Source organism: Falco naumanni, chromosome 1 (assembly GCF_017639655.2).
Source record: "Falco naumanni isolate bFalNau1 chromosome 1, bFalNau1.pat, whole genome shotgun sequence".
Taxonomy (NCBI): Eukaryota; Metazoa; Chordata; class Aves; order Falconiformes; family Falconidae; genus Falco; species Falco naumanni.
The window spans coordinates 126,434,968-126,447,352 of record NC_054054.1 but is presented as its reverse complement, the minus strand read 5'-3'; the positions used below and the strand labels follow the sequence as shown (position 1 = coordinate 126,447,352).

Sequence of the window (12,385 nt, the reverse complement as noted above, 5' to 3'; positions counted from 1 at the left end):
GGGAGATGATGCTCTGCCAGCGAAGGCTCCTGAGCAGTGTTAGAGGGATGTTCTGTCACAGCTGTGACTCACACCTATGACTGGAACAGTCTGTTGGCCTTGACTTCGTGCCTGGGGTCACGTCCAGCCACCCGCAGTGACCCAGTGGGTCCCTGTACTCCCACAGCAGCAGCAGGGCTCGGCTGCGGCACCCGCAGTCCTGGGTGCCCTGCTCGTCCTCCTGCCCTGGCGCTGCGGCGGGGACTGATGCTTTTCCTCCCCACCTTGGGAGATCCCCCCAGCCCTGCCTGGTGCCCTGACGTGTGGTGTTTGGCTGCCTGCCTCCCTGACTCTTCCTCCTCCTCTGCCTTGCCACACAGCCTGCAAGTCGCTTGCTTGGAGCAGTGTCCCTGGGGGAGCCCAGGGCAGCGTTTGTCAGCCCCCACCGCAGCGGGGAGCAGCTGCAGTGGTGCTCAGCGCCAGCTCTGAGCTCCTCAGCTCCATGCTTGCTACTCGGGGTGTTTATGTGCTGGTTGGAGCTGCTGCCTGAGCCACCAGCACTGCAGGGCTCCCAGCCTCAGGGAGGATGATGCTAGTGCCCGCCCCCCCCCCCCCCCCCCCACCCCCCCCCCGGGAGCCGTGTTGGGGAGGATGCTTCAGCCTGCAGGCCCTCTTTCTGTCCCCCTGTCCCCTCCGATTTTTATGAAATGCAGACGAAGGATGTTTTCTGTAGGCATCTGCCAGTGTTTCTGTCGTTTCCCTGACACAGCCCTCCTAGGCTGGGAGCTGAGCCCCCTCGCTGCTCCTGGGGGCTCTGCCCACCACATGCCGGCTCTGTGTCTCATGCATATTTAATCCGGGTCTCATGGAGCCATGTGCTCCTAGGCCAGGCATATGGCATGACACACTTGCTACTAATTAATCTAACGGCATGTTATTAAGTGCCTAGCATGCCTTTGGCACTGCATAATGATGATGCTCTGGGATGTTTCTGGACCCAGTGCTGCAGGCAGCTTTGCTTGCAAGTGGCTGTTGCCCTCCAGGCTGGGGGGTGCGTGCCCCTAGGCCCTCCCGTGCAGGGCAGGGATGCAGGAGAGGCCATCTCAGGACATGCTGTCTCTGGTTTTCATGGGTGTTTTGCTATAAAATACAACCGATTAAATTTTTCATCTAGCCCATCACCTCCTCTTACCTCTTGAAAGCCCTTGGTGGAGCTGACCTGTGCCTGAGGGGTGGGGAGAAAAGGATGGGCACAAGATGCCTGTGTGTAAGAGTGGTTTCTCTTCCATGTGAGTTGCCAGCAAGAAGTCGGATCAGAGCTGTAAATCCCAGCTGTATCCTGCCCTTAAGAACTCTCCCTCGCCCCTGTCAATATTTCTGAGCCACCTCCTGAGTCGTGGGGCCTGTCCTCACGAAGCCCAAGATCCCCATCTGCTCTGCTGCTCTAAAAGCTTCCTGGATTTAGTGCACTCTGTGCTGGTGCGAGTAATGCTCTCCCTTACCCCTGTGCGCGGGGGATGCTGGGCTGGCTGTCACCAGCGTCCCCGTGGCAGAGCTGGTGCCACTGAACAGCTTTCAGCTCAGAGCAGCAGTTTCTGGTTGCAGGGCGAGGTGTCAGGATTGGTGCATCTTATTGATGGGCCTGTGCTGTGCATCTCCTCTCGCAGGATCCGCGCTCCCTGCCTGCCTCCCGCAGGAGCTGGCATCGCCGCAGTGGCGCTGAGATGTGCAGGTCGCACGCCTGGAGCTGCTGCTGTCGGCTGAGCTGCCGAGGCAGGGGCAGCCCTGGGGGTGCTCTCACAGCTCGAAATGGCTGCAGGCGTGGGGGGTCTGTACCTACAGGTGCTTGTGGGGCTGCAAGGCAGACCGAGGGTCCCCTCGCGGCCTTGGGGAGCCCCGGAGGTGATGAGCTGGGAGGTTTGTTACTCATCTCTTGGTGCAGGAGCCTGGGCTCTGCCAGCTCCAGCCCCTCAGCCATCACCCACATCCTGCCCTGCTCTTGGCTGCAGCATCCCACCTGCTCTGCCCCAGCTGCGCCACTGCCTCGGGGAGCGAGACAGCCCTGCTTTAATCACAGCAGTGTTTTCCAGCTATGACCAGGAGGAAAAATTAAAAAATACCTGTTAGTGTAATTTTTTTATTGTCGTTTAAATTGTGGCTCAGCGCAAGCCTCCACCTGAGGGTATCATAGCCCTTTCCTGTGGCAGCGGGCAGGTGCTGTAGTTTTGTCTTGGCACCTGGGATGGCTGAGTGTAGCTGAGACACTGCTGTCCCCACAGGGGCCAGGGCCCTGCTCGGAGCTGGGGCGGGCTGGCGGCGGCTGAGAACAATGGAGGAGCTGCCACCCATTCCCTGGGTAAAAATAGCATTCCCCTTGGAAAGATGTAGGCTGTTCCCAGTGACACGAAACCAAACAGCCTGTCCTTGGAGCAGCTGGTTTTCAGGGGTGGGGGGGAAGGGGATGGTATCCGCGTTGCCAGAGAGGGCTGAGCTCTGCTCTGAGGGCTGGGGAAGGGGGTGTGTGTGCTAGGGGGTGTCTGGCTGGAGCTCTGCAACCGTGCTGCATTTGTAAGTCTGGCAAGGCACTGAGCTAAATCACTTCTGTGTCTGGGGAGGGGTGTTTGGGGAGACAGGGAGGGGGAAACTCTTGGTTGCACCATCGTCTTCAACACCCCTTCTGTGTCTTCTGGCATCACGCCCCTGCTTTAATTCTTGTGGCTGTGTTACTCCCCATCCTGCCCACCTACAAGCCTTGGCTGAGGCTCCCCTGGCAGCCCATCTGTGCCTTCTTGCTAATCACCTGCAGGAGTGACTGATGAGTGGCATGTTATGCTCTCAGCCTGTCCCCCGTGGGGCTCAGTAAATTGCCCTAAACCAGTTTTGATGTATCATTTTACCTGTTACACCTGGAGGATTCTTGATGCTCACTGTCCCCTGTCAAGGGTACCCGGCGCTTGTAGTTCTGCTTCCGTCTGTGGCTGGCAGCATGGGAAAATGCTCTGGGACCCCAGACCTGCAGCATGGCTTGAGGCATCCTCCCTCGCCCTGTTTGCTGTGTTATGATGGTTATGACCTGAGGCATCCTGAAAAGGACCTGGAGCAGTCACAGGAGCAAACCTCCCCAAGGAGGAGGCTTGGTTAGGGTGGCACGTGCTGGGCGAAGTGGAGGGGCCCCGGGTGGCTGCGCTCTGGCAGCTTGAGGTGCGGGAGGTGACAGGGGACCAGGCAGGGATGCCCTTAGTGGAGGCTGTAGGTGTTGCTTGGGAAGATGCAGCACGAGGACCATGGGACCCTTGCTCTGGCCCTCACCAGCCCCCAGAGCCAAGACTCGCTGGCCACAAGCATGGCAGCAGGGAGGGCCCTGCTGACTTACGCTGGCTGCATCCCACCGGGCTGCGTCCCCTTGTCCTTGCTCCCGGGGAGGAGGGAAGGGGAGTGCTGGTGTCACGGGGGGCTGCGCGGTGCCCAAGGCAGCAGCAGCACCGAGCCGGACTGTGCAGCTCCTGCTCCCAGCTGCGGTGGGGTGGGGGTGTCACAGTGTGGGGAGGGGAGCTGCTTCTGGCTGCTTCGAGGGAGTAGATGGTTTTCCTACTGGTATCTGACTCTAAAAGCAATTTCTCATCTGGGAAGTCTGTTCTGCAGCAGATGTGTAACAAGTGGGAATGTGTAGCGATTACTTTGGAACGGCACAAGCCGTCTGTAGGCGCAGCCCTGCACCATCACATCCCCGTGTGCGGGTGGGCTCCAGCCACGTTGCCCTCCGAGCCGAGTGCCCCCTGCCACCCCCACCCCTGGAATGACGCCTTCCAGGAACCATGTCCGGAGCCGAGCCTGGCCACCCAAGGACGAGTGAAATGCCCCGAGCGGCTCCTGCCTGCAGGGAAGGACCAAGAGCTGCGGCGTCCTGCAGGGTTTGGCAGCAGTGCCCACACCGGAGCGTTCGCTGCAGAGAGCTGATGGGCATGGGGCACTGGGGGCTACGGGGTGGCATTGTCCCCACCATCACCAGCCTGGCAGAGACAGCCGGAGGGAGCCGTGCTTCCAGCCTGCGTCTTAGGAGAAAAAAAAATAATCAGTTTGTATGATGGTGTTGGGTAAACAGGGAGAGATGAGGTCTAATGCTACGGGAGCAAGAGAGCGCCTGGCCAGTGCAGCCGAGGCTGGGGGTGCCTGAGCAGGCTCCCAGGGGAACCGGCAGAAATTCCTGCCTTCAACCGGCAAAAACCTTCCTCCACAAAAAGACCAGGTCCCAGGCACTGGCTGCTGAGGGAACTGACACACTTAAGAAAACGCACTGTCTTTCTTCACTCTTTATTGTGTAAAAATAAAGTCAACAATTCATGTAATCTCGGCAAGAAAATGGAAAAAGCATGAGTATCGGTAGAAACAGTGCATTCCCCGAACTGCTGCTGCGGACTGGATGCGTAGTATATCGTAACCCATTCAAAACCCAAAGGAGACAGAGAGCAAGGAACAGGAAAAATGTACAGCTTTGGTTAGCAAAATAATGACAAATTAAGATACATTTATCCTCTCCCCTACTATACACTATATACATTATGTTGACATCACACCCTTTTTTTTTATTTTTTGGCAAATCCAACCCACCTGGGACTGTAGGCGAAGCCTTTCCAGTGGTCATGTTCTCAGCAGGTTGTGTTTGTCACGTTGCTGATGTGAACAGGTTCTTGGGAGGAACTTAACTCACCACGGTGGATTTTTTTTTCTTCAGTTTTTTGTTGTTTTTTTTTTTTTTTTTAAAAAAAAAAAAGCACAGTTTAAAACATGCTGCCCTGAGCCACAGTTCGTATGAAGGTCTCTCGATCTGGGGGTGTGTGTTGCTGCGTCCACTGCTCTTTGGCTGGGCGCTGGTCCCCGAAGCGGCGGTGGCTGGGCCAGCTCTGTGCTCCTGGCCAGGGGCGACCTTGCCCTTGCCTGGCTCCATGCAGGCCCCTCCGCCCGGCGCGGCTCTTTGCCGCAGCGCTGGAATCTGTCAGGGAGGCTCAGGAGCCCTGTGTGAATTCTCTGCCTAATCCTCCGCTGCCACCCTGGGTAGCCCTAGGGGGGTCAGTGGTGGGGCTGGGGGGTGATTTCTGCAATCTGTAGTACAAACCAGGAGTTTAGAAAAGGAAACCATACAAAATGCATGTTATTTCAAAATACACTTCTTTATCTCTTTTTTTCCTGCAGAATCTCAAAGTACTTTTTTTCCTCAGGGAGCACTGCTAAATTCTATTTTTTTTATCTTCATAAAAATACCCTTTTTTTTAATTGGTAATAAACTTCCCTTTACAGTAAGAGAAACAACGTCGTGTTTTATCAAAAGCAGAAAGGCTTCACACTTTTCAGTGGTAGCTAAACTTCCAGGGGATGGTAAAGGCTATTTTTCACCAGCTATGGCGGGCACGTAGGAGGCCTCGGGGGGCTGCAGGTGGGGCCGGGGGGGCATACCTGAGTGCGGCCGGTCAGGGAGCGGGGCCGCCGGGTGGGGGGTGTCCCGGCCGCGGGGGTCCCGTCCTGGTGCCCACCGCAGCCCGGGACTATGGCTGTGGTGCTTGGGAGCAGCGCTGGCAGGGGAAAGGGGCTCACCTGGGAACAGATGGGGGGGGCATCCCCCCCTCCTTGGAGTGCTGGCCACCGCCGCACCCCTGGGATGGGTGATGGGAGGGATGCTGCAACCTTCCCCCAGCTCCCCAGACATCACCCTCCGGGGGGGGGTGGGGGGGGTGGGGCGCGGGGAGGAGGGGCTTCAGGCTGGGGGGAAAAGAGCCCTGGGGGCCTCCGGTCCAGACCCTGCAGCCTTTTACGGTGCCAGTGCGCAGGGAATGTGGGGCTGCCCCGGGGGTGGGGGGGAAGGCGGCAAAGCAGGGGCCGGGCTGGAGGAGCGGCGAGAGGGAGCGCAGCCGCGCCAGGCCAAGGCACGCAGGCGTCGAAGGACATTGGCAAGACAGAAACCGGAGGGCCGTGGGGCTCCGGGGGCGGGCGGCCCCGCTGCTGGGACATCCCTACACCTCGGGACAAAATGGGTGGCTTCGTTCTCTGCGTTTTTGCGCAAACAAACAAAAAAAGGAAGGGGGGGGGGGGACGGGGGGACGATGGGACAACCCAAAACCAAGGAAATAAAAGAACCCGATGAGGAGGTTTCTTTCGCTTGTCCATGGCCCTAGTTGAGCTGGCGACAAGCCTCGAAAGTCCACTTGGTGGCCCCGCCGTAGATGTCGATGTTGGCCTCGGCCCACGCGATGACGTTGCCCGTGAGCGCCTTGGTGCTGCAGGTGGCCAGGCTGTACACCTCGCCGGGGCTCAGCTTCCTGTCCCACACGTTGAAGTGGGCCAGCTCCCCCACGAAGGCTTGTGTGGCATCAAACCCGCCACCCAGCGTGTCCTGCAGAGGAGCCACCATCACGGGGGGCATGCAGCCAGGCTGCCCTGTCCCACCCTGGGAGCACCCAGCACGATCCATCCTCCATCCCCTGGGTGCACCCAGACGAGCAGGGACCCCCACGCTCACACCCCGTCAGCCCTTACCTGCTCCTGGCCCAGGACCAGGACCCCCTGGGGCTTGATGGGGTGGTAGGGTGCCAGGTTCTCACCGCTGCCGGTCTGCGTGCCATCCTGGAAGGCTTCCCACACGCCATCCCGCGTGGTCCAGGTGACACAGATGTGGTGCCACTTGCCATCATTGATGACAAAGGGCAGTTTGGCCACCTGCAGGCAGCGGGTCAGGGCTGTGCGCACGCTGTGTGTGGGTCCCATGCCACCCCCAAGCCGGTCTGCAGCCCGCCCTGCTCAGCGACCTCCCCACTCCCCAGGGCTGTACCTTGTCATTGATGAGGATCTCCATGGGGTTGTTGCCCCACTCAATGAGCACCAGCTCGTTAGCCTGCCCAGGCACAGCGTAGGAAAAGGGGGTGCCCATGCCGGGTGAGGCGCTGGACTTCATCCACATGCAGACGCTGAAGGCGTACATCTCCGGCAGGCTCTTCTTCACCTTGGCGTACATGTAGTTGGTGCGCAGCGGGAAGGTGAGCTGGAACCTGTCTGGGGGCCGGTTGTCCTTCTGGCCTGTGGGAGCAGAGGGGCGGTGGGCTCCGGCCGGACCCCCTCTCAGTCCGCTTTGGGGGTGTCCGCCCCCACCCCCCGTCCCACCCCCGTTATGCAACGGGCCTTGAGATGGCAGCGAGGAGCAAATCCCTCCGGAGCGCCCAGCTCCCTAATCCCCGGCGCCGGGCAGCGCCCGCAGCGTCCCCAGCTCCCGCCGCCGAGCCCGCGGCACCGGCCCCGCGGGGCACAAGGGCCGAGCATCCCGCCCGGGGCGGGCCGGGGGCCGCGGCGGGCCCGGGGCGCCGGTACCTTTCTCCAGGTCGCTGATGCGCTGGTGCAGCGAGGTGAGGGTGCTCTCGATCTTGCCGCGCTCCTCGGACTCGTTGCGGGGGCTGAACTTGCCCTCCTCCAGGCTGTTCACCCGCGACAGCACCTGCTTCTCCAGGTCGTCGATCTTGCTCTGCAGGATGTCCTTCAGGTTGCTGCTCTGCCCGGAGGAGTTCATCCTGCTGAAGTGCTGCAAGGGGCGAGCGGGGGAGCGGGCTGTTACCGCCCGCCCCGCCGCCGGCGCGGCCCCCCCCGGGGCGCAGCGCGTACCTCCAGGTTCTCCAGCCGCGTCTTCAGGGACTGCAGCGTCTGCCCCAGCTGGCTGAGGGTCTCGGCCGCAGGGGCCCGCGACAGGTCGCCCATGGTGTTCTTGGAGAAGCCGGGCTTTCTGCCGCCGCCCTTGGGCTCGCCGGGCGGCTCCAGCACGCTCTGGCTCTCGCAGCGGCCCAGCTTGGCCGTCAGCTCGCGGATGGTCTCCTTCTGGTTCATGATGGTCTCCTTCTGCTGCAGCACCGTCTCCCGCAGCTGCAGCACGGTGCTCTTCAGCTCCTCGGCGGAGCCGGCGCCCAGCGCCGAGGCGGCGCACATGTCCCCGTCCAGCGGCACCGAGGTGCAGATGAAGCGCGTCTGCCCGAAGCCCTGCCCGCGGCCGCGCAGGCAGAGCGGCGAGAGCAGCAGGAGCAGCAGCGGGAGGCTGCCGGGGGGCCCCGCGGCCATGGCTGCGCTGCCGGCGCCGGGCCGTGCCGCTCCGCCGGGCCCACTGCGGCACGCGGCCCCTCTTATAGCGCCCGGGCGGGGCCCGCGCCGTGACGTCACGTGCGCGTGGAATCCCGGCGCGCGGGGCGGGCGTGTGAGTTGGGGGGGGCGGCCGCGGCGCGCGTGTGTGGGAGACACCGTGCAGCGGAGGGGGGGTGCGTGTGCGGCCAGCGGTGCGGGCGGGGGTGCGTGTGCACGGGGTGCGTGTGCGGGCAGGCGGGGGGGTGTGCGCGGGGGTGACCCCGCGGTGCCGTCTCCTCGCGTGGCCCCGTGGCCCGGCCCGGGCTCGGCAAAGCGCCCCCTCGCTCCCCCCGAGCATCCCCGGTCCCGCCCCCCCCCGGCACGGCAGCCCCCGGCTCGGGGGCGCGCAGGCACCCCACGGCGGACGGGGGCGGGGGGGGGGGGTGGGCGCTGGGCGATGCTTGCCCCCTCAGGGCTGGGCTCTGCCCTCCAGCCCCCGCAGCCGGGGGGGGCGCAGGGTGAGGGGCTGCACCCCCAGGTGCGCCCCCGGCAGCCGCTGCGTGTCCTCGGGAGCCGGGTGCAGCGAGGCGCTGTGGGTGCCGTTTGCTGTGGGCGTGCGAGGGCGAGCACCGCTTTTCTTCTTCCTTTTTAATCAGGGAAACGAAAGAAAGAAAAAAAAAAAGTGCCCAGGTAATACTTGTATCCATCCTTGGCGGAACCAGTTTGCGGCGGTGAGAATTGCCGCTTCTCTCATCCTCAGCGTCCAGCCAAGGCCAATGCCTCCTCAGTCCCAGGGAGCTGAGCATGCAGGTTCTCTGGGATTCGTCCCTCACATTCGTTCCTTGGCCGAGGCACAGAGCACCGGCAGGACCACCCCGCCCCAGCACCAGAGCCTCTCCCACCTGTTGGCTTTGTCCTCATCTTCCCTCCACGTGCAGTGTCGTTAGGGGACGCCTGAGCCGCCGCGGCGCAGCCAGCAGCTGCGGGATGAACAGGTGTGTTTGGTCCTCCCGGTTCCGTCCACTGCCTGCCCTACCTGCCCTGCGCCGCGGCCCGCGTGGCTGGAGCGGTCACATAATGCCAAGCTAACCTGTGAAATACGAAGCAATTAGTTTTGATTAGTGAAGCGGGTCAGTAAAATACAAAGGCTGAATCCGTCTGTGGTTCTGCAAAAGACGAAGTACTGCCCCTGCGCCGTCTTGTCCCCCTTTTCTCTCCCCCCGCTGCGGGCCTGACAGGTGCTCTCGGGGAGCCGGAGCACACCGAGCTGCTCGCAGCAAGCCCTGTGCTGTGTGGCTCAGTGTGATGCCTTTCCTGTTGCAGGTGTTTATCTAGCCCCAAGAGTTTGATGACACACTGCCTTGGCCCTTGGCGTACTGTTTGCTTCTCAGAGCACCCGGGCTGCCTTTGGAAGGCCCCGTCCCACCTGGCCGTGCTCCGTGCTGTGCCACGAGTGCAGCATTTCATGGCCAAACCCAGCGGCTTGGGCTTGTCGTCAGGTCCAGCAGAAAGGTTGGCAGGGCTGGCAAAGGCCCCGGTGCGTGGCCCCAGCTGGCTACGGCTGCTGATGCCCAGCCCGGAGAGGCCAGGGCAGCACTGGGACAAAAGTGGCCAAGAAGTCTGGAGATGTGCCCGAGAGCTCAGCACCTCAGCAGCACCTTCACTGGGATCCTGTAGTGCTTTCATTGCTGCCCTCCACCAGAGCTGTCCCGGTGCCTGCGGGGACTGCAGAGACTCGTTATTTGTAGCCTTCCTAAGGTTTCTGGTTCTTCCTGCTGATCCTGCAGGGGGGCAGCAGCTCAGAGCCCCCTGGAACCCATGAGGTGCTCACCTCTGGTGCTATGTGCTTTGAAATTCCAGGGGGAAAATATCTGCATTTCCACTCAGTTCTTCACTTCTGCCTTTATTGCCCTGGTTGCTTTTCCTGCTGTTTGCTCCCTGTGCTGTAGCACGTTTCAGTGCAACAGGAATGGAACAGAGAGGAGTTGCAAGGAGGGGGACAGGCAGGATGTGTTTTACTGGGCAGACTGGTCTCCCTTCCGTGCTGGTTTGGTTTTGGAGTTGTTTTGGTTTTGTTTTGTTGGTTTTTTGTTTTTCAGAGAAGGGACATTATGGAAAGGCTAAAAAGACTGCAGGTCTAATTCTTCTGCCACAGGCAGGAACGCAAACTAAAAATAATGTTACTGCAGGCAATACAATTACACTGGTGTAGAACTGGTCTGAGAGGCAGCTGAATTGGTACCCACTTCTGTTAACATCTGCATGGTATTGACAAAGCTGTTCATGTCACCGAACAAATTTAACTAGGAATCTTTTGTCATCCATGGTACATTATGCTGAGATGAGACCAAGGTGACAGGTGCAATAAAATAAACACTCCAATACTATGGTGATGGAGACCGTATAAATACCTAGATAGGAAAAAACAACAAAGCTGCACTACAGTAGATAAGCAAAATAACCCCCATGTCTCCTAATGCAAAGAAAGATCTAGAAAATATGATCAAGATTTCAGCTTTCCCAGAATCACTGAATCATGCAGTAGGATCCGTTATTGCTTCTGTAGATTTAGGAGCTGTACAGGTATAATGGAATAATGGAGCCCCTATTATTTTTAACTCTTCTCTTGCCTCTTCCAAAGCGCGCTCTGTAGCTAGCTGATTTATCGCTCTGTAGCCGAAAAAAGCTGAGCACAGCTATCAAGGACCCTTGGAGATGATTTAGTTCTGAACAGGAGCCAGCAGGCACATTTGTATTTGTGATGGACAAGCATGGTTCTGGGCAGTCCAGGGTGCTCCCTCCGGGGACCAGAAGCCCTGGCTCCCGGTACCCTCTGCCACGGCTGGCTGCCCAGCGCAGAGTGAGGTATGTGAATATTCGATCTGTTCAACGCTAACCTCTGTGTGAGAACAAATGCATAAAGGACATTTTTTTAAAGTGGACAAATCTCTTTAATCCTGGGAGCTGGAGCCCTAGGGAGCAGGGACAGAAGCTTTCTCTCCTGTTTGTGCAGCCTGCTGTACATAAAACATCTGTGGGGCAGTGCTGATTCCGCATTTAAGTCTCCTCTGCGGAGTGGGAACAATATGAACCATTATGGGATGGAGACAGCTTTGCCATGGGAAGTAGTAATGGGTAGACCTTACCAAGTGTGTAACCCAGCTCCTTTTGTTTGTGCATCTAGCTGGTACGCAGCTGAGCTACCAGTTGTGCCCGTGTTGTCTCTGAGGCTCCCAGAAGATGGTCCACTCCAGCCCCTGGCTGCACACCCCCATCCCCAACACGCTTAGAGCAGGACGTGGCAGTGGCTTGGAGGCCGTTTTGTTGGGTTTTTTAATATAAGGGCTTGTTCTCAGAAAGGCTACAGCAAGGACAGGATCTCTGGTCACACTACAGCACGGCTGTTGGTGTGGAGCATGTGTCGAGGGAGCAGGATCCTTTCCAAAGTCCTTTGTCTTGTGCAGCCCGACAAGACTTATGGAACCAGCACACATCTCTGAGCTGCTCCATTGTTAAGTTTGCAGAATAGCATAGATGCAAAATCCTTTTTTTTTTTTCATGCTTTCTAACATCTACAGCTGTCATTAGAACAGCTTGAGCATGGTGTATAGCTGGTACAAATACAGTGTGTGTAAGGTGGAGTATTCCCTTCTGTAACAAACACTTTGGACTGGAGTTTGGAAATTTGCTGCATTTTGCTGCAGTCTTTCTTTGCAGATCTCTCCCTCTCCGTTTCTCTCCCTCCCTCCCTCCCTCTCTCTCTTTCACTCTCTTCCCTTTTTTCCTTCCCTTTCTTTCATTGTTCCCATCTCAAAAGTCTGCTTCCCTCTAAATTGCCTGACATTTCCATCCAGTGAGAATGAGGAGTGTGTTCTTTGTACTAGTAGGTCTCAGTGATGCTATAGGGACACAGATCCTTTCATTACAAATAATTAATTTAGCTATATATTGCATAACATCCTAAAAAGCTTTCTAGGGCAATCTCATGCTAGCTGGATGCACAGTTCCTATCAATATTACATTACATTTGGGTACCACAGTTATGAAGTTTCATTAAAAATTTAATTTGTGGTTTAAAACTGCAGCATTCCCTTAAAAGTGTAGCAGAGAAACCATTTTGGCTGCTTGAGGGCTGATCTTGCATTAGCCAAAATTGCAGGGAGAGCTGCAGAAGGGGCTCGGTGCGGTGGTGATAATTCCCTGCGCAGGAATCCACCCAAGAGAGGGAGGGAGCTCAGGCTTGGCGTCTGGCTATACAGTGTCCTGTTGGGCTCCTGCCAGCTGTGAGATGATTTTTTTTTTTTAGTATAGAATTAAA

The 12,385-nt window shown here is 58.5% G+C and overlaps 1 protein-coding gene across 2 annotated transcripts; it reads right to left on the bottom strand.

Moving 5' to 3' along the window:
• Nucleotides 1-4,276: 4,276 nt before the first annotated feature.
• Nucleotides 4,277-8,121, bottom strand: NPTX1 (neuronal pentraxin 1). 2 transcript variants are annotated; one of them, XR_005826060.1, is made up of 6 exons: nucleotides 7,621-8,121; nucleotides 7,333-7,540; nucleotides 6,800-7,044; nucleotides 6,508-6,687; nucleotides 4,588-6,364; nucleotides 4,277-4,395 (listed from the first exon to the last, which is right to left on the bottom strand). XR_005826060.1 is itself a non-coding variant. In XM_040582171.1 (5 exons), the coding sequence occupies exons 1-5, from the start codon at nucleotides 8,065-8,067 to the stop codon at nucleotides 6,143-6,145; spliced, it is 1,302 nt and encodes a 433-aa protein (XP_040438105.1). In that variant the 5' UTR covers nucleotides 8,068-8,121; the 3' UTR covers nucleotides 4,277-6,142. The 2 variants fall into 2 exon arrangements, 1 of the variants encoding a protein (XP_040438105.1); XM_040582171.1 differs by having other exon boundaries at nucleotides 4,277-6,364.
• Nucleotides 8,122-12,385: the final 4,264 nt, after the last annotated feature.

Coding starts and splice junctions, on each gene's coding strand:
- NPTX1 (XM_040582171.1), bottom strand. CDS start 8,067: ATGGCCGCGGGGCCCCCCGGCAGCCTCCCGCTGCTGCTCCTGCTGCTC. Junction 7,541..7,620: donor CGCGGCTGGAGAACCTGGAG/GTACGCGCTGCG, acceptor CGCCCCTTGCAG/CACTTCAGCAGGATGAACTC. Junction 6,688..6,799: donor AGATCCTCATCAATGACAAG/GTACAGCCCTGG, acceptor CGCTGCCTGCAG/GTGGCCAAACTGCCCTTTGT.